The sequence below is a fragment of the Callorhinus ursinus genome, unplaced genomic scaffold (assembly GCF_003265705.2).
Source record: "Callorhinus ursinus isolate GAN/ISIS: 27379988/994484 unplaced genomic scaffold, GSC_fseal_2.0 scaffold2, whole genome shotgun sequence".
NCBI classification, from domain to species: Eukaryota; Metazoa; Chordata; class Mammalia; order Carnivora; family Otariidae; genus Callorhinus; species Callorhinus ursinus.
Window position 1 is genome coordinate 20,625,039 of NW_027397064.1, and position 22,085 is coordinate 20,647,123.

A 22,085-nucleotide genomic window follows, 5' to 3' on the forward strand; every position below is an offset into this window, starting at 1 on the left:
GAAATATATTACAAATTCTTATATGAGTTTTATCTTCCTAACTTTAAATATAGGAGGGGAGTTCTAGAATTTAAAATTAGACTCAAATGAATGTAGCAGTGAGACTTGATGTTCCTATAATTGTACGTATAACTTGGTATCTAAGAGTTTGTATAGTTTGAACTGAGGGAGCCCTGACCCTCATAGCTCTTCTTTGATCCTCTGGGCCAGCATATCTAAGGAATCCTTGGTGGTGTGTTGATTTCCAATGGCCGCTGTTCAACCACAGTTTTACCCCTCCCCCATCAAACAAACCATTTCACTTTAAATTCTAATGAGAAATGCACTTAGTAAGTTGCCCTTTGTGAGGAATTAAGTGTTACATTGGACTGTGGAAGAGTCATGTTTGGGTTTTGTGAGGAGGGCTTTATGATACTCACAATATTCTTGGTATTCACGATGATCGAGTCAGTGAAAATTTAATTGGCCAAGTGATTTATTAACTTGCAATCTCATATTTACCCTTTGTCTCAGTTGACTTCCTCATAAGGAATCATGAAATTGAAGAACAATTAAATCCTCTTTCTTCCAGAGTAATTACCTGAAATAAAATCTTGGTCATTTTGTCTAGATTAGTACAGATATCAATAGAAATAACTCACATGAGGTGTTAAGTCAAACAGTTTTAGAAAGTTGTCCACTCTGTGGCATAGATTCTCACAGTCTCCTAAGAAATTATTCTGTAGCGCACCTTATTTAATGATATAGTTTATTTGTTCTATACATTCTACATAGATTTTCCTTTGTTTAAATTCTTACATTCACATTCCCTGAACAAAGTAAGTGTGTGCATTTATTGGAAACTTCCATCTCTAGTTTTCTTCCTGACTATATGTGGATGTATTTTTTTAAATTATTCACCTTTAGTCACTGGTTAACTAAATTGTAGCAGAATATACTTTTAAGTTGGCTTGTATCACTCATTGAACTTGGGTCTCCTTTATTGGTACTAGCTCAAAGTTTTCTTCAATGAATATTTGCACACCTGGACACATTTTCCCAGGTGTTACTAGGTATTTTTATTACCAGATATTTTAGAGTAAATTCTACAACTTCCTATTACTCATAATCTAGTATAATGGTAAGTACTCACCCAAAAGTCAGTGTTTTGTCTCATTAGTACTAGAAACAACATTATAATATATATTTTATCTGTTTTGCTTTGCTTTTTTAGATATTCTAAGGCTGAAATTAGAAAACAGCATTGATATCATTGATCATCTCAACACGCTATCTTCCCTGACAGTAAATATTTCCTCCTGTGTATTATATGACCGTATTCAGGCAGCAAAAAGCATAGATGAAATGGAGAGAGAGGCCAAAAGGCTTTACAAAAGCAATGAACTCTTTGGAAGTAAGTGTTATTCTACTAGAGTTTGAGTTTCTCTTTGTACTAAAATTGGCCAAATTCTTCCCTTACCCCTTTCATTGAGAACTCAGGAAAGTAGTCTGGAGGGGGGGAGGGTCACTGTTCCCTCTGATGTCCTTAGAAACGAAAACCTTTCATGTAGTCAACCCACTATATTGTCTGACAAGATTTCCACAAATGTGTGATTTTGTTGGCATGGTTAAAATGAAGACTGAAATGGACTACATAGTTACAGGGTGAAGTTGAGTCCATAATCAGTCAAGATTATTCATTTTATTGTGGGTTTTTTTTTAATTTTAGTAAGTGGCTTAGAATGATATATTTAATCTGGCCACTTAGTTTGTAATTATATTCTCAAACTCCTGCTTTGAATCTCTGAAGTTGTCACTTCCAATTAGCCATCTTTTCTGTAAATTAGGAGCCTGAACTTACGGTCACATTACAAACTCAATTGCCTCTTTGGCTGCCCCCTAAGTATACTCTCCAAACAATGGACAATGTCAACCATAAAATAACCTTTCTGCTGTTGTTGCCATTTTATTTTTAGGTGTTATTTTTAAGCTTCCTTCTAACAGAAGCCGGCACAGAGGCTATGACTCTGAAGATGTCTCTCTTCCTCCTGTCATAAAATATACCATCCGTATGAGTCTCAAGACTGCACAGACCACAAGAAGCATAAGGACCAAGATTTGGGCCCCGGGGCCACACAATTCTCCATCCCATAACCAGATCTATGGCAGGGCTTTTGTTTACTTACAGGATAGTATTGAGAGAGCAATCATTGAATTGCAGACTGGAAGAAACTCCCAGGAAGTAGCCGTCCAGGTCCAGGCAATTCCATATCCTTGCTACATGAAAGACAAGTAAGTCTGGGCGGCCAGAGCCCCTTTAATAGCCAGCCACTTTTTTGAGAACTCATTTCTGCATATTCATTCACATGGATCAAGTGAAAGAGATCTCTTTCGTGAAATTTTTGTCAAATGCTTGTTTCCAGGAAAGGGTCCACACCACAGGGCACAGCTCCACTGCAGCTGCTGATTGTTACCAAAATGATGGTCAAGTCCTTACCAAATGATTCAGGTTTTCTTAATCATAACCCTTAGCTTTCCAAGGACTATGGCCCTTGAATCAGCAGAATTCAGACCTGAGTGCAGGGCTGCATGATTTGGATGCTACCCACTCTCTACTGGTCTTCCCTTTCTCCAAACAAGACAATCTTAACATCTCTTCCGACTCTCAAATTTTATTAAAAATCTACAAGTGCCTGGCCAATCTTAAGGAAGAATTTTGATAAAACACATCATTGATCTCTAAGATAAATATTATGCTATCTAAACCTATGTTATGCACTACCAGTCCTCTTGCTAGGAATCTTCATCTAAAATGGTTTGCTGGGGTGCCTGGGTGGTTCAGTTGGTTAAGCATCTGCCTTCATCTCAGGTCATGATCTCAGGGTCCTGGGATTGAGCCCTGCCTCAGGCTTGCTGCTCAGCAGGGAGAATTGCTTCTCCCTCAGCCTCTCCCCCTGCTCCTGCTTTCTCTCTCTCTCTCAAATAAATAAAATCTTTAAAAAATAAACAAAAATAAATAAAATGGTTTGCTAAATGGACAAAAAATGCAAAGACAGCGTTTTAGACAACTGAATTTGAATGGTCAAGAAATCTGCCAGTGAAGTAGCAGTGACTGGCTCCTCCACTCTGACCACAGTCAGGCTCATCCTCCTACGTAAAAGCTGGAGGCTGAATATTACTTTAAAGAAATTGCACTTGTTATCCAGCCCAATTACTGCAGTTTATATACAATTCAGATGGTTCTGGACTTTTTTTTTTTCATTTTTCTTTCTATCAATACGTCTGTCTCCTTTGGCTGCTTCAAGAGCTCTAGATGAAATGAGGTCATGTAACCCTCTGTGCAGCAGCGATACGGGGAGACGGATGAGGATTCCATCCGCGGGTTGTCAAGGTTAGCTGTGTGTTGTGGAGGCCAGTCAGTTCCTTGCAGCCTGAACTGTGTGTGAACTGCAATGGCTTGCATGAATAGCAATGACCTGTGGGTTCAATTAAAAGAAAATTCTCATCTGTTTTCCCTTGTAAATTTTGGTACCTAGGATGGTGGGTACCTGGATTTTCTTTTTTAAGAAGAAAAGTAAACTGTACTCCGCCTTCTTCATGGGAGAATATGATCATAGTATCTTCCATATACATACAAATTCTTTATTGCATACAAAGTGCTCCCACATATATTATTTCCTTTGTTCTACCCAACAACCTCAGTAAGGTAAGCAGGAGCAGGTATCATTAACCATATTTTCCTGATGAAAAAAACTGAAATCCAAAAGGGTTAAGTAACGTGTCCAAAGTTGTACAGCTAGTACCTTACTGGTCCTTCAACTAGGAGACCAGCATTTTCTCCTTATATTAAACCAAACCTAAACCAAACCAATCTTAAAATACACAATCGCTTGGAAGAAACATTACAGGGGATATGTTATTAATTAATGAGGGCCGTTGCCTAATTCTGGGGCCAGAAACACCATTAGGGCTGGACCTGAACCAAAAGAAAATTCATTCAACAAATATTGTTTAAGTGCCTACCCCATGCCAGATAGTTTCCCAGGAATCAAAAAAATTGGATATGGCCCCAACCCTCACTCTTTCCTCATCCAAGAAAAAAGCCCAAATAACCCTCATATCTTTGATGGTGATACACTTCTGATGCTAAAGTTATAATGAATGATGGTGATGTCATGTTCCATTAATATTTGCATTTTTCATGAGGAACTTCAAGGTAATTCCTTAGCCTTACAGATTAAAAAGGAAATGGCCTTGGTATCGTTCTCCAAGTGAAAATGTCAGTGGAGCCTACTATGGAAAACAGGTCAATTTAGAGTTCCTCTCATTGAAAACTACTCATTTGCCTTACCCCATAGAAAGGTAGCTAGTGCCAGAACCATGATTCTCAAACTGTGATCCCTGGACCAACAACATGGACATCACCTGGGAAATTGTTTAAAATGCAAATTCTTTATCACACCCCAGATATATTAAATCAGAAGCTTATGGGTGAGGCTCAGAAATCTGTGTTTTAGTAAGCCCTTCAGGTGATGCATGGTTAACTTTGAGAAACACTGCATTGGAACTTTCTGGTATCATAGGCAGACCACTCAGGAAATATATTTGGAGCCTGATGAAGCCTTCCAGTGACTGCCTAGTTTAACACATTATCAGAAAAGACATTGCTATACTGTGTATGAAACATCTCCTGGAACATTATTTTGAGGAATCCAAGTTCTTTGTGTGCATTTTAAATTGAACGCTTTGAGTTTTATTTTATTTCATTTCGGGAAATTTAGTTTAATAATAACTATGAGCTTCTAAAGAGTAGATAAATACAGTAATTTGGGAAGATATAGCTTTTAGTCTGATAAACCAGTCATCATCTAATTTTATATCTGCCTTTTAGATAAGAATTTCGTTTAGACAGAAGGGTTTTGAGCTTTGCAATTATATCTATGTAATAATTATTTTCCTAGACAGGACATACTCAAACATGCTCTAAACAATATGGTAATTTTATCTAACAATCCAGAGCTGTTTTTCACTTTTGCAACATTACAGCAAGAAAATCATGGGCGTACTATTAAGTCAGCCTCACACTTCATAAATAAAGGAGCAATATTAATGACTATGCTCAATTTCAAAACAGGAATGTAATTCACTGTAAGAGAGGATGTGTTCTTTTTATATATTATGATCTGCATAGATGATACCCATTTGGTTCGCTGAATTTTTGTTTTTATGTTTTTGTTTTTTTACAGCTTCCTAACCAGTGTCTCTTATTCTCTTCCAATTGTGCTCATGGTTGCCTGGGTTGTATTTATAGCTGCATTTGTAAAAAAGCTTGTTTATGAGAAAGATCTCCGGCTTCATGAGGTATGTCGAGAATCTCCTCTTATTATGAGTAAGATCTATTTGCATAATAATTACTATGATTTTCATCATGCCCTATACAAACTCAGAAAGGCTGACCCATTCCTCCTGAATTTAAAAAGAAAAATATTTTATGAATCATAAAGGCAGCTGATATGGCAATATTCTGTTTTCTCACAAAGTTACATAGAATTCATTTTATAAGTGCCTCTAGAAAATGAATATAAATAATTCTGAATAAAATCTGAGTACAATTTATGATCCTAACAGTAATTTTGTCCAAGAAGTTCCTATAGGACTTAGGATCTAATGGAGGAAGTTTAAATAATAACTAGTAAGGCAGGAAGACTGTTGGCATGGTAACTAAATGAGTCCGAATGGAAATAGATACAGATATATGGACATAGACACAGACGTAGTTATAGACAGACAGATGGCTTGTTTCAGCTCTCATGAAGCAAAGTCTCCTTCCAGCATACCTTGTCTTCTTCAATTATCTTCCCTATCTTCCACTGACTCATGATTTAGAGCGACTAAGAATTTTATGTTATGCTCCTGACTAGGTGAATAATATAATGATGAAAGACAGGACCTGGGATATAAAGCATGATCTCTTCTGGAGCACGTTCCTCATCATTATCTCCAAATCCCAAACATCTTACTTCTTTTTAGAATTTATGAAACAACATTGTGTGATTTGGGGATTGTATTGGAATAAGAACTATGTTATCTGCCCATCCTGTAATGAGTCCATTCTTACACTCACTCATGGAGCAAAAAGAAAGCAGAAACACTTCAAAACTGGGGCACAATAATTATTGCAAGGCCTGGCTGACAACCTGACATAATGAGGTTAGAGTAACCTGTTAGCCCACTTGCGCTTTCCAGACTGACTTTGCCAGTGCTTCCAGGCAATTGATTCTTTCTCCTCACAAGGTACAAATTACTGTTTCATGTTTCTGTGAGCTCAGCATCAGGCTTCCAGGGGTGTCTTAGGGTTTGAACCTATACTTCTTACCTTTTCTATTTGAATTCTGGTTGATTCTCACAGCTGCATTTTTGTATTTCAGTTATAATTTGGTAAACCTCTCATCAACTGGTTTGAGTTCTGTTGTATTCAGAACTCTGTGCAATGCTTTCTTAATTCCAATTTAGAAACTTGAATCCATGCCCTAAACCAGAATTTTGGTTGCAAGCACCTACCTTATGTTTCTCTTTCAAGTTCCTGGTACTCAGAAGTGAATCTTCACAGATTAAAGGGAAACTTTAAAGTTGAAAACTGTGATAGAAATTGAGTTCTTTTCCACTTCAAAATAAATATCTACCTTAAAAATAGTATTTGTAGTAGAAACACACAGTAAATATAAGTATTATATTGTGTATATGTTATACACACACTGTATTATTTTGTGTTTGAAGATGATGCTCTTTGAGTGCATCTATGGATGCCACAAAAATATCAAAGCATAATGAAGAGTTCTTTCTTAATTGAAGACATGAAAGACATACTTTTAATGATGATCCAATTTCTGTTTGGTAGCTTTGTGTCTTCATTTTGCATGCATCTACTTTCAAAATTTAACTACCTGATCTTGGGGGTCAAAGTCATATAGTACAAGATCACTGAACGTGGAATCAGACAATCGGGCTTTGAGTCTTCCAGTTCACTTGGGCTCAATCCATTCAACTTTCTAAGTCTTACCATCTAAGTTTAATTCAGCGATACATTTCCAGAATATGGCTCTCTCATTGCCACAACAAGAAAGGCATTCAATCATCCATATTTTATCAGTTCTAAGGTCAAGATTTTTTTCCTTGCTTCTTAAAGCCTCTGAAATTGGGATGCATTTGATAAGGTGTCATCATTTATTTGGTGGTGATTTTTCTTTCTTGCTGCCATGCCAAATAATAGCATGTCTTTAAAATCAGCAGCATCCTAAATTCAAAGGAGGTCAGTCTATTTGTGAGATGAATTGATGGAACTGGGACTGGAATAGGTGGAATATCCTCAATGCCTCCTGCTCAGCCTTTCTGTACTGCCCATGGTTCTCATCTTCCCTCCTCCTTTTTAGAAGTGAAAAAGCTAAGCCCACTGAGAGGTGACTTGCTGAAAACTGCAGAGCTAGTTAGTGGTAGATCTAGGTCTGGAACTCAAATGTCTTGACTTTCAACCAATCCTTTTCCATAGCATAGCTGCTTTCCCTCTCACAATCTTATTTTGGTAGCATAGACCCTTAAAGACTTTTGAAGATGATGATGGAAAATCTCTTAGGTTACCAGAGACTCAAAATCACTTTTTAATACCATCATCTTAATATTCACTAAGTTCTAAAGCTTTTAACTCCCTACATCCTTCTCATTCCAATTAAATAAAAAAAGGTTAAAAAATTACCTTTTTCCTTCTGTAACTGTTCTTAAATCTGGGCAAGAAAACCAAGTTAGTTGCTATTTCAGTGAAGCCATTAATCCTTGACCTTGTTATAGTATGACTCCAGTGAATTCCTTTAACTTGTTAAAGGAATTAGCACAAATATTAATGCCCAATAAGTTTGTCAATGAAATTAAGCCTGTAGTTTAAAAAAAAAACAATTTTGAAATGGATTTCTGTCGGGTTTTGTTCTGTGTTCCTTGTTTTTAACAATTAAAATATTAAAGCTATACAAAAAATTGATTTACAACACACAGAAAAATACTTTTTGACATTATTTTCTTGATTTATGAGTTAGCTTCTGATATAAGTCATTTATGGGGATTCTAATGCTTATATTCAGCTGGAGACACAATTTGGAGGTGTTCTTTCTCAGTTCATAGATAATCTAAAATATCTGTGGTCTGGAGAGATGTTACCAAGAATTATGTAAGGGATTTTAGTCCTTTGGTGCTTCACTTTAGATAATGTTTATGTCTCCTTGATAGACACTATCCATCACACTGGTGGGAATTTGGAACATTTCAGGTAGTGATCACAACATCCTTTATATCTTACTAAAAAGCAGTAATATAAATATCTAGTGTTAAGAAAATTTTTTTAGTTTAGGTATAAAATGGTATCACTCCTTATAAATTAGTGCTTGACATATGTGAATGTTTGTGATTTCTTTCCCTGAAAGCATTGTCAACCCCTCTGCATAAGCTTCTCTCGAATGTGGCAATACATTTATCCCAAATCTTACAGAATCTCTTCTCATTATTTTCTGCCATAAACTGGAGCAAACTCTGACCACTGTGTAGAGGGGTTTTCCTTGAGCAACAGGTTATCAGATATTGATGAACTGCTTCAGGCAGATTTGGGAGGCTTGAGACAGGTGATTCTTTGATTGCAAAGCTGGCACCTGACATATGTCACTCTGAGGAGCATCTAACAACATCCAGGAAAGCACAGCCGGACTTTCTCCATGGGCCATCTTCCATCAGCAAGTTTGGTCTTGTTTATTATAATGAAGTTGGCCGTGAATCTGGATAATTTATGGATGACTTACATGCTCTCATTGCTCTTTCTCTTTATGAATAACAGCTGTTCTCCTCATGGCATAAAATCCTGAAGTTTAACACTGAAGTTTCATGCTAGAATGTTAAATAGTGAACACTTTTGGGCGCACCTAACTCAGTCCGTTTCAGTAAGAAGCAGTGATCATTCTCCAACTCTACCAACTCTCAGGAAAAAGGAATCTGATCTCGAGTCTTGAAAATTTCAAAATTACAGTGATAAACACCTTTAGTCTGGTCTTCAAGTTTGCCAGATTATCTTTTAATAAGGCTATGAATGGAGAATTTTCTAGATATATAATATATATTTTATATATATATATTTAAAATTATTTTGAAGCTCTCAATTTTGGGGGAAGGAAAACATGTTTGTGCACACCAAGTCAGCTTTATTCCATGTCCTTGATAGTGTCCTAGGTATTTTATATCCACCTTGTGAAATATACTGACATTGTCTCCTACTGACACACTGCTATTGGAGAGAAGATATTTTTCATATAAGGCACATGAAATTAGGTGGTGAATATCAGCTTTGGAGTAGTTATAGGGGTCCCATAACTCTCCAGTTAATTATAAACTCAGTTAAATCTCAAAACACAAATAGGAAAGGCAAATAAAAAGAGCTAATGTGATCATGGTCATATTTGAATAGGCGAGTGTCTCTAAAGTGCAGTCATCAAACATGACACGGTAATTTTCTCAAATGGGTTGGGGAGCAGAGAGAAAATTTCGAAAATAAGACCTGTGAGATATTTTCTCATACCGAAATGTAATTTTGTTTTCAATGATAGATGCGCAGCAACTGGAAGAAACCTTCCATGGTGCATCTTCGCTCCATGCTGGATTTTTTGTACTTTGACCCCCACTTCCATTCCTATGGAAACATAAGTTGAGTCTATACTGCAAAGGGCGGAAGGCCTGGGAGGAGAGAAGCAGTAAGGAGGGAGGAAGGTGAGCAAGAGGTCAAAGTTAAGAGGAAAAGTCACAGGCTTTTTCTCAGTGGTGATTAGCTTAAGGCCCACAGCTTAGACTGTTGGCAGTCAGGTGGCTGTTTCCATGGCAACAAGAGGAGCAGCAGAGTTATCAAAATGTGATAAGTTGCAAAGGCAGAAAGTAAAATTCACTATTTTACGTGTAGAGCAAAAGATTCGGCACATTCCTTTTGTTTTGTTTTGTTTTTTTCTAGACTAGTTAGTTTTAAAGAAGGAGGACATTGAAAATCCTTGAATTTACCCAAAATACTGGATTATAAAGCTGTTAGTGGAGCTTTTCTTTTGTTCTTTTTTTAAAATGGACTGTTAGATTCCTAAGCTTAGCATTAATCATGTATTGTTAAAACTAGAAACCAGGATATCCAGGTTCCCCCGAAGTGCAACATGTCACCAAATTTAAGACAGCTAAGATCCAGGGGAATTTAGATCTTTCAGAATCCCTTTGAGCTAATGGTCAAACACATCCTGTTGGTCTGTTTGTCTACCTTGGTGGAATGCCTTGGTCTCTAGGGATATCACTGAGTTATTAAAAAATATAAATTGAGAGAGAGGTATAGATGATCTCAGATACATGAGTTCATTTTGGGTGCATGAATGTCTTTTTGGAAAACAAAGATGACAAACCTGCCCTAAACTCCCAATGATCTTAAGGATGGGGAAACTGGGCCAAAAGGCAGAAAGTCTCCCTTCAAAGTTTCCATGTTTTAATTCTTAGGAGTCAGGTTTATGCTCTTTCTCTCAGGAACAAGAGTACTGATTGTGTTGTCCATTAATGTTTCGTTTAAAAAAAAAATGGAGCTTTATTATCTCAGTCCCTACACTGAATTTGAAATAAACCATGTTTTTCTATGAGCTTGAAATATTCATGACTGTACAAATGTCAAATTCATGTCGTAAAATTCTGCAGGAGACACCATAAATTTTGATAATCTATTCTAAACTAATTTAATCTGGATACATCTTAGATACCAGTTATAAAATGAAATTGGAAAAAAAAAAGAACCTCACCATCCAAATCATCCATTATACTGGGGTACTCTGAAAGCATATAATTTAAAATGGGCCGATATAAATGGTCATATTAATTTTACATAGCAAGCATGGACAAATCCTTGACTTATGAAAATCATTAAGATGCCTAGTTCCATATATATGAAGAGTCTCGTGGGCATTTTGTCATGGTGCAGAAATAATTGCTATTTGAGAGAATATTGGCTCAAAAAGTGGCTAACACTTTTTCCTTTTCACAGTACATGAAGATGATGGGTGTGAATTCCTGCAGCCACTTTTTTGCCTGGCTTATAGAGAGCGTTGGATTTTTACTAGTGACCATTGTCATCCTCATCATTATACTCAAGTTTGGCAATATTCTTCCTAAAACAAATGGGTTCATTTTGTTCCTGTATTTTTCGGACTACAGCTTCTCAGTTATTGCCATGAGTTATCTTATCAGTGTCTTCTTCAATAACACCAACATCGCAGCCCTGATTGGAAGCCTCATCTACATCATTGCCTTTTTTCCATTTATCGTTCTGATTACAGTTGAGGATGAGTTGAGCTATGTAATAAAAGTATTCATGGTGAGTCAACTGTCACAACTGAATGGCCAGGGTGTGATAAGAACTGATTCTTCTTATGTTTTTAGACTCTTAAACTGGAAGTTCATTTATCTAATTGAAAAGTTCTGTGATTGCAAAATAAGCTTAACTGTCCTAATGACAGTTTTTCTACATTGTTGTATACTGTACAAGCATAAGACAATGAAAAAGAGACTTTTCTTAACAGCACTTCTGTTAAGAAATAATTTCTGGGGTGCCTGGGTGGCTCAGTTGGTTAAGCGACTGCCTTAGGCTCAGGTCATGATCCTGGAGTCCCGGGATCGAGTCCCGCATCGGGCTCCCTGCTCAGCGGGGAGTCTGCTTCTCCCTCTGACCCTCCCCCGTCTCATGTACTCTCTCTATCTCATTCTCTCTCTCAAATAAATAAATAAAATATTTTTTTAAAAAAAGAAATAATTTCTGAAGAAAGAGTAGTTAAAATGTAATGTGTTACATTTTAAAGATCATCAAAAATCCTGACTTCTTCTCTGGTTCAATTCCTTAAATATCTTAAAACCTTTATTACTGGAGTTATTCTTCTATATGAATAATTTTCACCGTTTTCATAACATTCAATATTACTTACAGGCATAAAGACAAATGCACTGACTATATAATCAATTTTGAGTTCTTTTCTGCCTGTTCTAATTCAAAAGTATTGAATTAATTTAAGAAATTTAATGAAATCATTAAAAATACTTACTTTGAAATTTGGAAAGCAGAAAAATAAATCTCACTGAGAGTCATATTGAAACTTTGGTGTTTATGGAAACAGTGTTAAATAACTTTCATTTAACATTGACTGCTTTGGGTTAAAAGGACATTAAATTTCTAATGTGTTGCATTATAAGTATTCAATCAATTCGTATTTTAGTATATTTTCATTCATAGTACTTCTGTTACCTGTAATCAATTTATGAAGTAAAAACATCCTCTGGCTCCTAATCATTTATTTGATTTTAGTCTTAACATTGCATTACCCTGTAATTTCCTATTTTAGAAATTGCTAAGCAATACTTACCAAGTGTAGATATATATTTTGGATTTTTGACAACTATCTTCCAAGTTGTAATTTTTCTGCATTTGTTTTCTGCTATTCCCTCTTCTCTTCCTTCAGAGTGGTAGCGGGCTTGCTAAGGGACCTCTGTATTTTTAAATATGCTTAGGGAGTTAGTGTCAATTTTACCTATATTAAGTGTCCAAAGTTTTAAGTATGTTTATATCCCTCTTGTACAAAATCTATAAGAACTATCATTGCTGTTTATTTTCTTCACAGAGTCTCCTGTCCCCAACAGCATTCAGTTATGCAAGTCAGTACATTGCAAGATATGAGGAGCAAGGCATTGGTAGGCTCACTTCCTTTAAAACTGGATTGTAGCATTCACAACTGCAGTATGTCTCACAGAAGAATAAATATATGTGTTCACTTTTTAGGTCTTCAGTGGGAAAATATGTACAGTTCCCCAGTTCAGGATGACACCACCTCATTTGGCTGGCTGTGCTGTCTAATCCTAGCTGATTCTTTAATTTATTTCCTTATTGCTTGGTATGTCAGGAATGTGTTTCCAGGTATGAACATACTTCCAACAGATATATTTTTCTATAGTTTTCATAACTATAAATCAGCTAATATATATTTTCTAATATTTGGTTTGCCATCCCAGAACTAACCATGATTTTCCAGGATGAGATAATGCACTGGTGAATTCTTTCTCTAATGTTCCTTTATTTTATTTTATTATTTTTATTTAAATTTTAGTGGGTTAACATACAGTGCAATATTGGTTTCAGGAATAGAATTCAGTGATTCATCACTTACATACAACACCCAGTGCTCATCCCAACAAGTGCCCTCCTTAATACCCACCACCTGTCTAGTACAACCCTCAGTTTGTTCTCTACTGTTAGGAGTCTCTTTGGGTTTGCTTCCCTCTCTCCTTTTTTTTACCCCCTTCCCATATGTTCATCTGTTTTGTTTCTTAAACTCCACATATGAGTGATATCATATGGTCTTTGTCTTTCTCTGACTTATTTCACTTAGTATAATATACTCTAGCTGTATCCACATCATTGCATATGGCAAGACTTCATTCTTTATGATGGCTGAGTAATATTCCATTGTGTATGTGTACCACATCTTCTTTATCCATTCATCGGTCGATGGACAATTAGGCCCTGTCCATAGTTTGCCTATTGTTGATAATCTGATGTTCCTTTAAAGGATGGAGTGGATTAAGAAGCATGGAATCCAGTCTTTTCAAATGGGCTTTTGACATGTGATAAAGCAAAAACCAGATCTCTTAATTCTAAGGAGAATTTACCAAATTCTAATGGAAAACACTAGTTGGGTCCCCCATCCTAGGTCTCAAGTAGTCATCACTTTTAACATGGTTGGGAGCTTTTCCATTCAGCCTTATTGATAATTGTACATTTTCCTAATGTTCTAAATGAATAAAAGAGTATGCTTCCATTTATATAAAATTCCTATAAAAGACAAATATGTAAAGATAGAAAGCAAATCAGTGATTGCCTAGAACTTGGGGTAGAAGCAGGGGTTATCTGTAAATGGTCATGAGAAAAATTTTTGAAGCTATAATGTATGGATGGTGGTTCTAATGCATGGATGGTGGTGATGGTTGCACAACTTTATATTTACTAAAAACCATCTACCCCTACACTTAACTGTGATGACTAAATTTTATGCTGTATAATTATACCTTAATGAAGCTGTTTTTAAAAAGAATAAAAGAGAGCTTATCTTTTTTGCTTTACTTTGGAAACTGAGACTACGCTTTAGTTTGATATAGATCAAAAAAATGAAAATACTTTCTGAACCATGTATAACGTTCTCTTGTTTAGTTTCTGATGTTTCATGTTAACAGTCAACTGATTTACTCTTCCTAATACATTTTCATTACAGGTACATATGGTATGGCCGCTCCGTGGTATTTTCCAGTCCTTCCTTCCTATTGGAAGGAGCGATTGGGATGTACAGACGTGAAACATGAGAAAAGCAATGGCCTTATGTTTACTAATATCATGATGCAGAACACGAACCCATCTGCTAGTAAGACAAGTAGGTCAACAACAAGCATTATTATGACAGAAGTGATGTAAAATTTACATGACTAGTGATTTTAATTAGGTTTTTCTAAATGGCAAAATTATCCTTTTAGTCATGGATGAATATGTCTACACATATGTGTTTAGACTCTTATGGAGATTAAATTGTGGCTTTTTCTGGGCTCATTAGCTCAGTTGGTTAACATATGGAGCTAATTAGGCCAAGATTGTAGATCCCTTTGTGGTCCAGTTAGACACACACAGAGAAAAATTTTGTTCCTGGGCCACAGTCTACATCCCTAACTCCAGCCATCTGTCACTAGTCAAAAAGAGTAACCAAGGTACAAGTACAGATAATTTTTCATAACCCATCACCAATACTGGACACAAACAGTTGAAAGCTCATGACTTACTGACATTGGGTAAGTAGTGCCATCTTTACAAAGTAAGGATGACCCATATCCATGGTCTATTTGTGATGCCTGAAGCACATGTAGATAGTAATCAGTGAACTGGAATCTATAAACCACAGAACTGAGCTGGCTTTGTCACTATAAAATCACACCTTGTAGACATTTTTTCCATAAGTTGGTATTATCTTTTCTGATCAGAGGAACAAGACTTAGACTGTCTTTTTAATATTCGAGATCTGCTGAATAAAGGGCAATTCATTATTATGATACTGTATTCTAGGACTACCTATTCTGACAGAAGGCTAATATCACCCTTAGAGAATGTGGTTCCTCACCCTCAATCATTCTTATAACCAGATGAGAAGGAGGCTAAAGATAATAGATCATTTGTTTCCAGAATTTTTACTTAGAGGGCTGTACTGTTATACAGTCTTCAATTTTTAATTAAGCAAAAATCTAGCTCTAGCTGCATTTTCCTTCTTTGTGAGCTTGTAACTCTTCTCTTGATTTCCCTCCAGGTCCTGAGTACATTTTTCCCTCCAACATTGAGCCTGAACCTAAAGATCTCACAGTTGGGGTTGCCCTGCATGGGGTCACAAAGATCTATGGCTCGAAAACTGCTGTTGATAACCTCAATCTGAACTTTTATGAAGGACACATTACTTCATTGCTGGGGCCCAATGGAGCCGGGAAAACTACTACAATGTATGTTACTTTTTGAACACTTATTGTCGTGGAAGCGTATTACTTAATATTTCCTCACCTCTTTCATAAGAATAATGTAATTACATCTCCCAGATGGATTAAGATAGCTCAATTTGTTTACTATAGAATGTAGTCTAAATCATAGGTCCCAACCTGGGAGCTCAAAGGCCAGATCAGACCCACCTAGTACGTCTTAAAATGTTTAACTCAGTGCCAGTATTTTAGAATGGAGAAATGTCCCAATAAAAAGAAATGTTCTTGACATTTCTTGGATAATAGGAAGTTCGGACAACATTGGTTCCACAGTCCTAGGTAGGGACAATTGGTTGGGACTTACTGGTGACTGTTCTCTTAAAGGGAACATCTGCTTTCTGATTTATTCCTGTTCCCCACAAATCTGCACTGTCTCATATGCCCAGTCTGTTCCATTTATTTGCATTTCTATTCTGGCCCATGTATAATTTTGAGTTTACACACTCTGCTATAAACACACTCAGCCCCAGCTGCTCCTTGCCTTGATTCATGAAGAAAGAAAAGAATCACCAGCCATCAGATATAGATCAAAAAGGCTAGGAGCGGTACATGGGCTGTTCTTTCTCACTCTTCATTTAACTAGCATTTTCCTGTGTCCAAAAGGAGAAGAGATTCAAATGTTTTTAAAGTGACATTCTTTTGAATTTTTTTGTGACTCACCACCAATGCTCCGCATGGCTTTGCTGGAAGTCAGCGCTAAGATGCCGTTGCTGCCCTGGCCCTTATTTGAGAAAGTGTCAGTTGCTAGATATCCTATTTAGTATCATCATAAGTAAGCTCAGTGACTGCCAAAATATATTCAAATAATTTTTCTTTTGTAAATAAGAGGAGACAAAGGACAGTTATGAAATGAGTGAATGTGTGCAGTTGCTTTTATTTATATGGCCTGTTTAAATTCAAAGTTGGCTTTCTAGTGAGCATACAGTGCTTAAAAACAGGATTTCTAATAGGCAATAAAAGACCAATGAAAAAAAGAGATGGAGAAGGCTTTTGAAGAGGATGTAATTTTGGCTGAGAAAGTCTCAATTTTATTCTTCTGAATATAAAGAATGAAGTATATTGTTTGTAGTTCAATGTGTTTTTATGGGAAGAATTGGCATATAATATCGATGCCCTATTTAATCCACGATAGTCATTTAAGGTCTATTATGCACAAGGTACAAGATACTAGTTAGGTACTAAGAGAGAGAGTGGTGAGAAAATATGTCCTTTGCCAGACTCGTGGAGCTTACATTTTACTGGAGAAGAGGGATATTAAATAGTTTCCTGGTCTACTAACCATCTGAAAGATGATGAGCAATCATCTGATAAGATAGAGAATAATCACAGTGTAGAGAAAGGGACTGAAGGTGACCGATGTTCACATGGGAAGGTGAGTTAAGAGACTACGGTGGTCTGGAGCAAGTGGTGGTGTGGCTTGCGCTGTGGTGTGGCTGGGAAAATGGGACCTATGGGTGGAGGTAGGAAACAGAGATGGGAGGAGGATGCAAACACAACTTCTGGATCCCAGGCTTGTGCAACCAGTATATAGATTCATCATATGGTGAAAGAGGAACATCAGTGGGGACATGGTGTGAGGGCAAAGATCCTGAATTAAGTTTTAAACATGTTGAGTTTGAGGATCCTGTAAGACATCTCATGAAGAAGTGGCACTATCTGTTGGATGTATAGCACAAGCCTGGAACTGAGTGATGAGGTCTTGGCTAGAGTTAAAAATTTGAGACTCCATGACCTAGAGATACCATCTGATGCCAGGGAAGTATGTGAGTTTGCTCAAGGAGAGAGTGTAGTTGCAATTAAAGTGTACAACCATGATCATCATTGCTACCACGGCCCCATCCCCATCATTGTCACTGGGTAGCATTTATGTAACGCTCTAAATAATTAAAAGCTTAAAAGTAATTTAATGTTTGTTCCCATTTAATACTATTTTATTTTATAGCTTGATCTTGCCTGAGGAAATACACTGTTAATATTGTTGGCTAATGACTGAGATACATTTAGCCCTAAAATTTAGCTTAAATTTTGGTTAACACCTAATTCATCATTTCTTCATTTTCAGCTCCATGTTGACTGGGCTATTTGGAGCCTCAGCAGGTACCATCTTTGTTTATGGAAAAGATCTCAAAACAGACCTGCACACTGTACGGAAGAACATGGGGGTCTGTATGCAGCACGATGTCTTGTTTAGTTACCTCACTACCAAGGAACACCTGCTCTTATATGGCTCCATCAAAGTTCCTCACTGGACTAAAAAACAGCTGCATGAGGAAGTAAAAAGGTCAGTTATAGCAGCAACCAGGATGTGCATTGGTAACGCCTCTCAAAAAGAGGTCAAGCTATGGTAATAATACCAGTACGAACATTTGGTCACAAAACAATTAGTTTTTAGTTTTTCTACTTTTCTGGTATTGTATACATTTTATGTCATTATCTTCACCAATTATTATACTGAAACTATATAACTCTCTTCATCTCAGGCTACCATATTGCCCTAAATCCTCTGTTTCTAATAGCTACTATACCAGGCCAAGCCTCCTGACTGGACACCCAGCTTCTCCTCTCCCTTATATAGTTTATCCTTCAAAGAGCAGCCAGGGTGACCTTTTTAAATGGCAGATAAGACCATATAACTCCAGGGTTCAAAGTCCTCTATGGCTTCCCACCGCACTCAGTGTGGAACTCTGTAATGTCCTTGTCAAGGCCAAGAGGCCCTACATGCCTGCCCCATCTCACTTCTGATGTCATTTCCTTCCACTCTCCCCGCATTCACTGTGCTCTGGGCACACTGGCCAAGTCACAGGCTGGCTTATGTTCTGGTCACAGGGCTTCTCACTTACTGTTTCCTCTACTTAGAGCAGCCTTCCCCAAACAGCCATTTGACTCACTCCTCCACTTTCCTGGTCTCTGACCAAATGTCACCTTCTCTGAGGGGATGACCATATATAAAATAGATGCTTAAAATAACATGCCACAGGCAATCCTTATCTCATGTTCCCTGCTTCATGTATTTTTTATTGCACTTGTCACTACCTGGCAAATTATAAACTTACTTGGAAATATGTTTCTTGACTAAATTTAATCTGCATCCCTTCTGATACATACACACACTAGAACCTAATCTCCTTATAAGTAGGAATATCATCTCACTGCTTTCCTCTAGAAACTAATAAAACGGTCTGGCACAAAACAGGCAGGCCCTCCATAAATATTTTTAGAGAAACAAATAAAAAAATGAGCCATATATTCCCTGGTGGTGTTTTCTGGGTATTAACTTTGTGCCTCCAACTAAATGATAAACAATAAAAAAAACTATATCATGAATCCTCAATAGTGTATTGCACCTTGCTGAGCACATAATAGTTGCTTAGTAAAGACCTATTACTTAAAGTGCTTATTGTATTTTTTAAATATTCAAATATTTTATCTGTCAAAAATAACCACCACACATTATTTTTGAAGGACACTAAAAGATACTGGACTGTATAGCCATCGTCATAAGAGAGTTGGAACATTGTCAGGAGGAATGAAGAGGAAGTTATCCATATCTATAGCTCTTATCGGTGGATCACGGGTAGTCATTTTGGATGAACCATCCACTGGAGTTGACCCATGTTCTCGCCGAAGCATTTGGGATGTTATATCCAAGAACAAAACTGGTATGAGTACTCTTATAACTTCTGCACCCAGCAGGCCTAAATTTGCCCTCTGGGATGCATGCAACCAACTTTACACCTTTTCTGTTTCGAAGCTCCATTAAGAGTCTCAGATGGGGTCTTCCCCTTCACAATTTTTCTCTTCCCACCACTAAATTTCTGGGTCAGTTAGTTAATATCCATGTAGTTGAGCATGGTGAGTTGAGCACTTCACTGGCCCTTCTGAGAGCATGCACATCTGATAGAAGTCCCAAATTCTGCCTCCAGGAGCTTAGAATCTAATTAGAGATACCAAACATACACAAACGAAAATAAACTGAAAACAGACTAAACAAGTGCTAACAGGATGTAAAGCAAAGAAGCAATCAGCGTAGAGTGGATTAATCAGAGAGGAATATTCAAAAAGTCTTTAAAATTATTGCTTCTTCATCGTGAAGAAAGAGGGGGAGAGAGACAGAAACAGAGAGAGGAAAAATGAAAATGAAGACAAGGGAGCAAACTAAGGAAGGATTTGCTAACACGCACACTCTAAATGATGGACATCTAGCCCTACGGCATGGCAAATGCTTATTAGCTGCCAACGTATAAGAAAACAGATATTTAGATATTTAGTAACACCCTTCTGAATTTCTCTTTATTCTGAAAGCTCTTTCTGGTCAGTTTTTCAGTTATCTCATAAAATGTGCCTCTTCTCCTCATAAATCACAGGATTTACTTGTGCGAACTCTGTAGATCTCGGGAACTGTGTCTTAATTTTTCATTCTCAGTGGTTCTTCTCTGTATTTTCAAGCCAGAACAATCATTCTGTCAACGCACCACTTGGACGAAGCTGAAGTGCTGAGTGACCGCATCGCCTTCCTGGAGCAGGGCGGGCTGCGCTGTTGTGGGTCACCATTTTACCTCAAGGAAGCATTTGGTGATGGGTATCACCTCACACTCACCAAGAAAAAGGTTTGTAAGAGAGAAAATACACCTCATTGTAGAGTCATAAATTAATTTTTGTGTGAAATGGAGGCAGAATCTCTCCAACCTTATTAATTGCTAAAATTCATCATTAATATGTTAGTTTCATGTTTCTCAAATTTAAGGGAGCATCAGAACACCTGGAGGTCTTGGTTGAGCCCAGATTTCTGGCCTCACCCCAAAAGTCTCTGATTCATTAGGTCTTGGATGGGGCTTCACAATTGACTACATTTCTAACAAGGGCCCAGGTGATGCTGATGCTCCTAGTCTGGTATCTCCCAACAAGAACCAGGGCACTAGGTTTTTACCTTAGGATATAGATCCTTTTTTTAGAGGATCTATATCCTAAAGTTACTGATGGAGGATGAGCCTATTAGTTTCCCTAGCATTTCAGTCTATAAGGCTAAAAATTAGATTGTTTGCATTAAAGCAAATAAAGAGAATATGCAGTTGTGTATGCACCTTCTGATCAGTACCCCTCAAGTGGCAATGTGAAGACTAACTAAGGCCAATGATGCTTTGACATCTTTGAAGAACAGCTGCTGACTAAGGACCCCCATGCCACCTAAAAATAGCATGATTATCAATACTGTGCAAGATGTGTATGCCATTAGGCTGGCTTTGACTACAATCATTTATTTTGTATCTGAACATCCTGATCTGACTTCCAAATAAAAAGCAGTTTATTTTTATATTCATTAATTCATTAAGAACCATATATATATATTAGGTGTGTTTTATGCCTTAGTGTGTGCTCAAGTCACTGTTCTAGACCTTGGGGATACAGCAGTGGACTGATGATATTAAAATCTCTACCCTCGTGGAGTTTATATTCTGATAGAGTGTGGGGAATTAAGTGTACTATTAAGTCTATTATCGGGTGATAAATGCTGTGGGTAGAAATAAAGCAGAGAAGGGGGAATAGAGAATGCCGAGTGGTGCCGTTTTACGTAGGGTAGGAAGAGAAGGGTCTCTGAGAAGATGACAGTTGAGCAAGAGTTGGGGCTTGGGAGAGAAGGACCCATGTCATTATCTGGGGGCAAAGGAACAACAATTGAGAAGGCCCCAAGGAGGGTGTGCCTGAGGGCAGAACACTCCCACAACACAAAGCAGCTGTTGTGGCTGGAGTAGAGCAGATGAGAGGGCAGTGAGTAGTGGGCAGTGAAGCTGGAGAAGGGACGGGGCAGGCGGGAGAATGGAGCCAATAGAACAGTGACTTGCAGACAGCTCTAGGGACTCCCGTGGGACAGGGAGCCATTGGAGGAGGGATGTGTCATCTGACTCAGGTCTGGGTGGCCCAAAAGAGTCTCACCACCCTCTGATGAGGACCCTTGGGCGTCACTACGGTGTAAGGACAAAGGAGTGGTAACTTCTGGTTTTGTCCCTAGAGTCCAAACCTAAGTGCAAATACAACATGTGACACGACAGCCGTGACAGCAATGATCCGATCGCACCTCCCTGAAGCCTACCTCAAGGAGGACATTGGGGGAGAGCTGGTGTATGTGCTTCCTCCATTTAGCACCAAAGTCTCAGGAGCCTACCTGTCACTCCTGAGGGCACTGGACAATGGCATGGGTGATCTCAACATCGGGTGCTACGGTATTTCAGACACCACCGTGGAAGAGGTGCGTTTCTTCTTTTTGAAGCTGATATAACTTGCTGTTCCCTGAGAATAAATATGCACAGTTCTTTAAAAAGAGTAAAGAGGGCGCCTGGGTGGCTCAGTTGGTTGGGCGACTGCCTTCGGCTCAGGTCATGATCCTGGAGTTCCGGGATCGAGTCCCACATCGGGCTCCCTGCTCATCAGGGAGTCTGCTTCTCCCTCTGACCCTCCCCCCT

At 37.8% G+C, this 22,085-nt stretch overlaps 1 protein-coding gene across 1 annotated transcript in view; it reads left to right on the plus strand.

Annotated features, from left to right (window-relative positions):
* Positions 1–22,085, plus strand: part of ABCA12 (ATP binding cassette subfamily A member 12) — a 177,196-nt gene that overhangs the window by 118,076 nt on the left and 37,035 nt on the right. Inside the window, exons 21-32 of the mRNA XM_025892081.2 lie at positions 1,214–1,393; positions 1,956–2,271; positions 5,226–5,340; positions 11,066–11,395; positions 12,690–12,759; positions 12,848–12,982; positions 14,334–14,480; positions 15,408–15,594; positions 17,690–17,908; positions 19,090–19,286; positions 20,074–20,234; positions 21,635–21,871. Coding sequence (XP_025747866.1) covers positions 1,214–1,393; positions 1,956–2,271; positions 5,226–5,340; positions 11,066–11,395; positions 12,690–12,759; positions 12,848–12,982; positions 14,334–14,480; positions 15,408–15,594; positions 17,690–17,908; positions 19,090–19,286; positions 20,074–20,234; positions 21,635–21,871 — 2,294 coding nt within the window. The remainder of the gene's footprint in view (positions 1–1,213; positions 1,394–1,955; positions 2,272–5,225; positions 5,341–11,065; positions 11,396–12,689; positions 12,760–12,847; positions 12,983–14,333; positions 14,481–15,407; positions 15,595–17,689; positions 17,909–19,089; positions 19,287–20,073; positions 20,235–21,634; positions 21,872–22,085) is intronic.